We start from the raw sequence: 8,673 nt of genomic DNA, 5'->3' as shown, positions 1-8,673 counted from the left end.
GTACAGGGCAGTACAGTACAGGGCAGTGCAGTACAGGGCAGTGCAGTACAGTACAGTACATTACAGTACAGGGCAGTGCAGTACAGGGCAGTACAGTACAATACAGGGCAGTACAGTACAGGGCAGTACAGTACAGGGCAGTACAGTACAGTACAGGGCAGTGCAGTACAGTACAGGGCAGTACAGTATAGTACAGGGCAGTGCAGGGCAGTGCAGTACAGTACAGTACAGTACAGGGCAGTGCAGTACAGTACAGGGCAGTACAGTACAGTACAGGGCAGTACAGTACAGGGCAGTACAGTACAGTACAGTACAGTACAGGGCAGTGCAGTATAGTACAGGGCAGTGCAGTACAGGGCAGTACAGTACAGTACAGTACAGTACAGTACAGGGCAGTACAGTACAGGGCAGTGCAGTACAGTACAGGGCAGTACAGTACAGGGCAGTACAGTACAGTGCAGTACAGGGCAGTACAGTACAGTGCAGTACAGTACAGTGCAGTACAGTACAGGGCAGTACAGTACAATACAGGGCAGTACAGTACAGGGCAGTACAGTACAGGGCAGTACAGTACAGTACAGGGCAGTACAGTACAGTACAGGGCAGTGCAGTACAGTACAGGGCAGTACAGTACAGGGCGTACAGTACAGTACAGGGCAGTGCAGTACAGTACAGTACAGTATAGTACAGGGCAGGGCAGTACAGGGCAGTGCAGTACAGGGCAGTGCAGTACAGGGCAGTGCAGTACAGTATAGTACAGGGTAGTGCAGTACAGTACAGGGCAGGGCAGTGCAGTACAGTTTGCCTAACTGTCTAACTCTGAGCTACTCCTGTGGAGGTTTCGCTGAGGTGGGGGGCTGGAACGCCCTCCTAGAGGGGTATGCTACGGCCATCCCCTCAATCCGCGACCCCAACACCACATGTGGCATCCCCCGGGATGACGCCTTCCACCTGTTCCGTGACCCTGTGACCTCTGACCTGCCCTGGCCGGGCATCCTCCTGGGCATGTCCATACCCTCCATGTGGTACTGGTGCTCAGACCAGGTAACAGTGACACTGCTCAGGGACAGTCACTAGATGGCCAAGAGGACAAGATCTGAGGTATCAGAATTGATACACCTTAAAGGGGAATGGAAACACTAGGCTTTAGAACACCATCTAACTTTAACTGTAAATCACCATATTGGCATTGTTGCATCACTGGCAGGAGAGTTTTGATACACCTTAATAATAAAACAGATGGATTGTTTAAGTGCTCTAGACACTTGGGAGGCACATTCAGCTGCTCTGTCAACAGTTCCAGTCATTGATTCTGTGTTGTGTTGTATCCAGGTGATAGTGCAGCGCTCCCTGGCTGCCAAGAACCTGCTCCATGCTAAAGGAGGCTCCCTGCTGGCTGCCTACCTCAAGATCCTGCCCTTCTTCATGATGGTCCTGCCCGGCATGATCAGCAGAATACTCTACCCAGGTACAATGTCCTAAGTGCAACGCTTTGGTAGTAACTCTAGAGAGGATACTGTACCGAGGTAAAACCTGCTGATGCCACTATCAAACAAAGGAGAGACAGTATATTTACAGCAGCGTTGTTGTTGCGTCTAGACGAGGTGGCGTGTAGTGACCCTGAGGTGTGTACTGAGGTGTGTGGGAACCCAGTGGGCTGTTCAGACATCGCCTACGCCAAACTGGTCATGAAGCTACTGCCCTCAGGTGAGGAAGTCTTCTTCTCTCTGTAACATTTTGTATATCTCTTTCTATCTGTCTTTCTCACTTCCTGTACACACAAACACCTTGTGGTATCCCAGGAGGTCTACCCCGGGGGGTGGTAATAGAGGGGAGGTACGTGAGGCGACGTTGGCTCCCTCTGCTGGGAATACGGGAGCTGTGCACCCTGACACGGACAGCTCTAAGTGGGGGTAATTAGAGGAAAGGGCCAACCAGCCGTGGAGGCCAAATAAAAGGAGCACGGAGGCCCACCGCGGGAGAGAAGGGGGAGAGACCGACACCAAGCAAAAGTAGAGAAGAACCCAACACCCTGCGAGAGAGAACGGGGAGAGACCGACACCAAGCAAAAGTAGAGAAGAACCCAACACCCTGCGAGAGAGAAGGGGAAGAGACCGACATCAAGCAAAAGTAGAGAAGAACCCAACACCCCGCGAGAGAGAACGGGGAGAGACCGACACCAAGCAAAAGTAGAGAAGAACCCAACACCCTGCGAGAGAGAAGGGGGAGAGACCGACACCAAGCAAAAGTAGAGAAGAACCCAACACCCCGCGAGAGAGAACGGGGAGAGACCGACACCAAGCAAAAGTAGAGAAGAACCCAACACCCCGCAAGAGAGAACGGGGAGAGACCAACACCAAGCAAAAGTAGAGAAGAACCCAACACCCTGTGAGAGAGAAGGGGGAGAGACCAACACCAAGCAAAAGTAGAGAAGAACCCAACACCCCGCGAGAGAGAACGGGGAGAGACCAACACCAAGCAAAAGTAGAGAAGAACCCAACACCCTGCGAGAGAGAAGGGGAAGAGACCGACACCAAGCAAAAGTAGAGAAGAACCCAACACCCCGCGAGAGAGAACGGGGAGAGACCAACACCAAGCAAAAGTAGAGAAGAACCCAACACCCCGCAAGAGAGAACGGGGAGAGACCAACACCAAGCAAAAGTAGAGAAGAACCCAACACCCTGTGAGAGAGAAGGGGGAGAGACCAACACCAAGCAAAAGTAGAGAAGAACCCAACACCCCGCGAGAGAGAACGGGGAGAGACCAACACCAAGCAAAAGTAGAGAAGAACCCAACACCCCGCAAGAGAGAACGGGGAGAGACCAACACCAAGCAAAAGTAGAGAAGAACCCAACACCCCGCGAGAGAGAACGGGGAGAGACCGACACCAAGCAAAAGTAGAGAAGAACCCAACACCCTGTGAGAGAGAAGGGGGAGAGACCAACACCAAGCAAAAGTAGAGAAGAACCCAACACCCTGTGAGAGAGAAGGGGGAGAGACCAACACCAAGCAAAAGTAGAGAAGAACCCAACACCCCGCGAGAGAGAACGGGGAGAGACCAACACCAAGCAAAAGTAGAGAAGAACCCAACACCCCGCGAGAGAGAACGGGAGAGACCAACACCAAGCGAAAGTAGAGAAGAACCCAACACCCTGCGAGAGAGAACGGGGAGAGACCAACACCAAGCAAAAGTAGAGAAGAACCCAACACCCTGCGAGAGAGAACGGGGAGAGACCAACACCAAGCAAAAGTAGAGAAGAACCCAACACCCTGCGAGAGAGAACGGGGAGAGACCGACACCAAGCAAAAGTAGAGAAGAACCCAACACCCCGCGAGAGAGAACGGGGAGAGACCGACACCAAGCAAAAGTAGAGAAGAACCCAACACCCTGTGAGAGAGAAGGGGGAGAGACCAACACCAAGCAAAAGTAGAGAAGAACCCAACACCCTGTGAGAGAGAAGGGGGAGAGACCAACACCAAGCAAAAGTAGAGAAGAACCCAACACCCCGCGAGAGAGAACGGGGAGAGACCAACACCAAGCAAAAGTAGAGAAGAACCCAACACCCCGCGAGAGAGAACGGGAGAGACCAACACCAAGCAAAAGTAGAGAAGAACCCAACACCCTGCGAGAGAGAACGGGGAGAGACCAACACCAAGCAAAAGTAGAGAAGAACCCAACACCCTGCGAGAGAGAACGGGGAGAGACCAACACCAAGCAAAAGTAGAGAAGAACCCAACACCCTGCGAGAGAGAACGGGGAGAGACCAACACCAAGCAAAAGTAGAGAAGAACCCAACACCCTGCGAGCACCAAGCAAAAGTAGAGAAGAACCCAACACCCCGCGAGAGAGAACGGGGAGAGACCAACACCCTGCGGTTTACCACAACCTGCTGTTTCTTCCACTCTCTAGACCTGCTTCTTAGTTTGTTGTATTTTATCCCCCTTTTCATCATATCCAATTAGGATCTTGTCTCATCGCTGCAGCTCCCCTTGGAGCTCCGGAGAGGCGAAGGTCGAGTCATGTGTCCTCCTAAACATCATCCGCCAAACCACGCTCCTTAACACCTGCCCGCCTAACCCAGAAGCCAGCCGCACCAATGTGTCGAAGGAAATACCGTTCAACTGAAGACCGAGGTCAGCCTGCAGGCGCCCAGCCCTCCACAAGGAGTCGCTAGAGCGCGATGAACTAAGTAAAGCCCCCCCCCCCACCCACACCCTCCCCTAACGACGCTGGCCAATTGTGATTAAAAGATTAATTGAGATCTGATTGTATTCAGATCTTATAAGTGTAAACAAACAATATCAGGACAAGATCAGGTTGAAGGACGCATGTTAGAGGCAGGTATGAACAACGCTTCTGTCTCTCTTTCAAATATACACATACACACTTCATGCGATGCGCACTGCAGAGAACACTGGAAGGAGAATTATCAGTGAATTATCACAGTGAATTATTGTAATATTTGTTTGTGTCAATTCATCCAATAAGGGATGGGTTGCCAACTGACGATTTGACAAGAAAATAAAATGTCATTCAAATTTCATACACACATGCACATTTTCCCTCTTTCTCTCTCTGTGTACTCTCCATACTCCTGTCTCTCTCTCTCTGTGTACTCTCCATACTCCTGTCTCTCTCTGTGTGCTCTCCATACTCCTCTCTCTCTCTCTGTGTACTCTCCATACTCCTGTCTCTCTCTCTCTCTCTCTCTCTCTGTGTACTCTACATACTCATGTCTCTCTCTCTCTCTGTGTACTCTCCATACTCCTGTCTCGCTCTCTCTCTCTCTCTCTCTGTGTACTCTACATACTCATGTCTCTCTCTCTCTCTCTGTACTCTCCATACTCATGTCTCTCTCTCTCTGTACTCTCCATACTCATGTCTCTCTCTCTCTCTGTGTACTCTCCATACTCTTGTCTCTCTCTCTCTCTGTGTACTCTACATACTCCTGTCTCTCTCTGTACTCTCCATACTCCTGTCTCTCTCTCTCGCTCTCCAGGTCTGCGTGGTCTGATGATGGCGGTGATGATTGCTGCTCTCATGTCCTCCCTCACCTCCATCTTCAACAGCTCCAGCACCATCTTCACCATGGACCTGTGGAGGCATGTCCGGCCCCGCGCAACCGAGTGGGAACTCATGCTCGTGGGAAGGTACACATACACGTGCACTCATACTCATGCATACACATACTCATGCTCGTGGGAAGGTACACATACACTATCCTCCTCAGGATGTTTGTGCTGGTTCTGGTGGTGGTGTCAGTGCTCTGGATCCCTGTGGTCCAGGCCAGTCAGGGAGGACAGCTGTTTATCTACATCCAGTCCATCAGTACCTACCTCCAGCCTCCTGTTTCCATCGTCTTCCTGACTGGATGCTTCTGGAAGAGGACCAATGAGAAGGTGTTTGTGTGTGTGTGTGTGTGTGTGTGTGTGTGTGTGTGTGTGTGTGTGTTGGGGAGAGAGAGAGAGAGAGCGAGAGAGACGGGGCAGAGAGAGAGGTAGAAGTGTAAATACAGAGCACAGTCTGTGAGGTAGTGAAGGTGTCTAGTGTAGTGAAGGTATGTGTAGTGAAAGTATGTGCAGTGAAAGTATGTGCAGTGAAGGTATGTGTAGTGAAGGTATGTGTAGTGAAGGTGTGGTGAAAATGTGTGTAGTGAAGGTATATGTAGTGAAAGTATGTGCAGTGAAGGTATGTGTAGTGAAGGTATGTGTAGTGAAGGTGTGGTGAAAATGTGTGTAGTGAAGGTATATGTAGTGAAAGTATGCGTCTCACAAAGACACTGCGGTTGGAACCAAAAATCTAACATTTGGACTCAAAGGACACATTTCCATGGATCTAATGTCAATTGCTCCTGTTTCTTGGCCCAAGCAAGTCTCTTCTTCTTATTGGTGTACTTTAGTAGTGGTTTATTTGCAGCAATCTGACCATGAAGGCCTGATTCACACAGTCTCCTCTGAACAGTTGATGTTGAGATGTGTCTGTTATTTGAACTCTGTGAAGCATTTATTTGGGCTGCAATTTCTGAGGCTGGTAACTAATGAACTTATCCTCTACAGCAGAGGTAACTCTGGGTCTTCCATTCCTGTGGGGGTCCTCATGAGAGACAGTTTCATCTTAGCGCTTGATGGTTTTTACGACTGCACAGTTCCGTATTGACTGACCTTCGTGTCTTAAAGTAATGACGGACTGTCGTTTCTCTTTGCTTATTTGAGCTGTTCTTGCCATAATATGGACTTGGTCTTTTACCAAATAGGGGTGGTATACAGAAGATAGCCCTATCTTGTCACAACACAACTGACTGGCTCAAATGCATTAAGAAGGAAAGAAATTCCACAAATTAACTTTTAACACGGCACACCTGTTAATTGAAATGCATTCCAGGTGACTACCTCATGAAGCTGGTTAAGAGAATGCCAAGAGTGTGCAAAGCTGTCATTAAGGCAAAGGGTGGCTACTTTGAAGAATCTCAAATATATTTTGCGATTTCTACACGATTCAATATGTGTTATTTCATAGTTTTGATGTCTTCACTATTATTCTACAATGTAAAAAATAGTACAAAGAAAGAAAACCCCTGGAATGAGTAGGTGTGTCCAAACATTTGACTGGTACTGTGTCTGTAGTGAAGGTAAGTGTTTGCATCTGAAAATAGGCTGAACTTGGTTTCCACCTACAGGAATGAAATTCTACTCAATTTGCAATCAGATTGCAGTAAAAGTCAGATTGCAGTACCAATCAGATGTATTGAAAGATGATATAGAGATGAAATGTCCCTCCTTTGTGTTCTGCAGGGTGCTTTCTGGGGCCTGTTCCTGGGCCTACTGGTGGGCGGTGTGAGGATGGCCCTAGACTTTATCTATCCCTCACCACTGTGTTACCAGGAAGACAGCAGGCCTGATGTGGTGAAACATGTCCACTACCTCTACTTCTCCACCATGCTGTCTATGTTCACCCTGGTGGTGGTGGTGGGGGTCAGCCTGGCCACGGAGAAACCCAGCCCAGAGCAGGTGAGTGGAGGCTGGGGAGTGCTACTAAACCAGAGCTCAAATACAGTATCTTGATAGTGATAGTGATGGCAATTGTGTATTTGAACAAATCAACCTATTGATTTCAACGACACTGTGATAAATTAAGAATTTGCATCTACAGTACTGTCTAAATCAAATATAAACTTGAGATAGACAGTGTTCTAAATGTGAGCACGATATGGCCTATCACTAACCGTTGCTGTGTTTGTGTTGTTGCTACGGAACAGATCAGTCGCCTCACCTGGTTCACCAGATTTGATAAGGTGGAGAAGAGCAGTGGAGCTTTAGAGACAGTAGAGACTGTGACTAGTGCTACAGAGACCGAGATAGAAGATAGGGAGCAGGAGGCTAACGGAGAGACACACCTTCAGAGGAAAGGTGGGTAGTGTTGTCCCTTTTTAGGTAGCAGTAGGTTAATACTGGTAAGTTGCTTCAACAATACTAAGGACCATGATTCATTCAATACTCACAATCCCAGTGCTTGAAGTGGACTGAAATAGGTGCCAGCACTCATTTTGGGTGCCAGTACTGTTTATATTTAGGTGCAGGAATATTTTTAAGACAGCAATATTCTATAAGATGCCGGTACTCAAAACTGAGGCGCCAGTACTGGTGTGTTCCAGTCCAAGTCAAACACTGCTCATACGCATATACCCACACTTCTCTCTCCCCAGTCTCCTCAGAAGCCAGTGTGAGGAGCCAGTCCAGGCTGAAGGCCGCCCTCTACTGGCTGTGTGGGATGGAGCGGCAGAAGCAGGGTGACAGCGCCCCACAACCCCCTCTTCTTCTCGACCCCGCTAGCTCTCTGGAAGAGGACCCATGCCTTAGCCACATGGTCGACGCCAACCTCATCATCTGCCTCTCCATCGCCGTCTTTATCATTGGCTACTGGGCCTAGTGAGGAATTGTCAACAGCCAATGATATTGGCAGGGACAGGTGGTGCTTGGCCATTGCTGCAGCATCATAGGAGTGCTGCTGAAGTGTCACAGCAGGCTGTTATTTATTATTGTATAATAGCAATGTATAGTTGTTTTAACCCCTCCACCACCCCCCCCTCTTCAGAGGACAAATATCTTCAGCTTTTTTTACAGCTTTTTTTGCTACATGAACATACATTTGACATACATGATACTTTTATATAAAGCAGTCACACAACAATAATACATTACCAAACGCTTTAATCCCAACCCTCAGCCAATCCCACCTATCACCATAGACCACCCTCGTTTGGTTTCCATGTGCCATATATTTTTCAATTGTGCTGTGATTTTTTCCCAATATTTTTGAATCTTTCTAATCGTATATTATGCACAGATTGTGAGCTAAAGATGAAAACCTTTCCTATGAGTATTATTAATTGACTGACTAAGGTTTTCCAAATAGCCCAACACTGCTATTTGTAAGGTTAATTTTAAGTGCATGTTGTGATTTTTTAACCATTTCTCAACCTGTGACCAGAAACAAGCTACATAGGGACAATACCAGAATAAATTATCTAGTGATTCTGTCTCTTCGCAGCAAAATCTACAGAGCTGAGATTGTTGCCTCATTATATATGGCATTCTGTTGGTGGCAAGAATTTTATATAATAATTTAAATTGAAAAACTCTAAGTATTGAATCAAGTGTAGTTTTTTGTACCAG

The 8,673-nt window shown here is 48.1% G+C and overlaps 1 protein-coding gene across 1 annotated transcript in view; it reads left to right on the top strand.

Annotated features, from left to right (window-relative positions):
* Positions 1-8,509, top strand: part of LOC120041070 (sodium/myo-inositol cotransporter 2-like) — a 22,913-nt gene extending 14,404 nt beyond the window's left edge. Inside the window, exons 9-16 of the mRNA XM_038986030.1 lie at positions 839-1,044; positions 1,333-1,468; positions 1,600-1,707; positions 5,001-5,151; positions 5,232-5,400; positions 6,793-7,008; positions 7,257-7,407; positions 7,704-8,509. Of these exons, the coding sequence (XP_038841958.1) occupies positions 839-1,044; positions 1,333-1,468; positions 1,600-1,707; positions 5,001-5,151; positions 5,232-5,400; positions 6,793-7,008; positions 7,257-7,407; positions 7,704-7,927 (1,361 nt within the window). The 3' untranslated portion in view covers positions 7,928-8,509. The remainder of the gene's footprint in view (positions 1-838; positions 1,045-1,332; positions 1,469-1,599; positions 1,708-5,000; positions 5,152-5,231; positions 5,401-6,792; positions 7,009-7,256; positions 7,408-7,703) is intronic.
* The last annotated feature ends 164 nt before the right edge of the window (positions 8,510-8,673 follow it).

Source organism: Salvelinus namaycush, chromosome 3 (assembly GCF_016432855.1).
Source record: "Salvelinus namaycush isolate Seneca chromosome 3, SaNama_1.0, whole genome shotgun sequence".
NCBI lineage: Eukaryota > Metazoa > Chordata > Actinopteri > Salmoniformes > Salmonidae > Salvelinus > Salvelinus namaycush.
The sequence above is the reverse complement of the archived record's forward strand: the minus strand, read 5'-3'. Positions and strand labels throughout refer to the sequence as shown.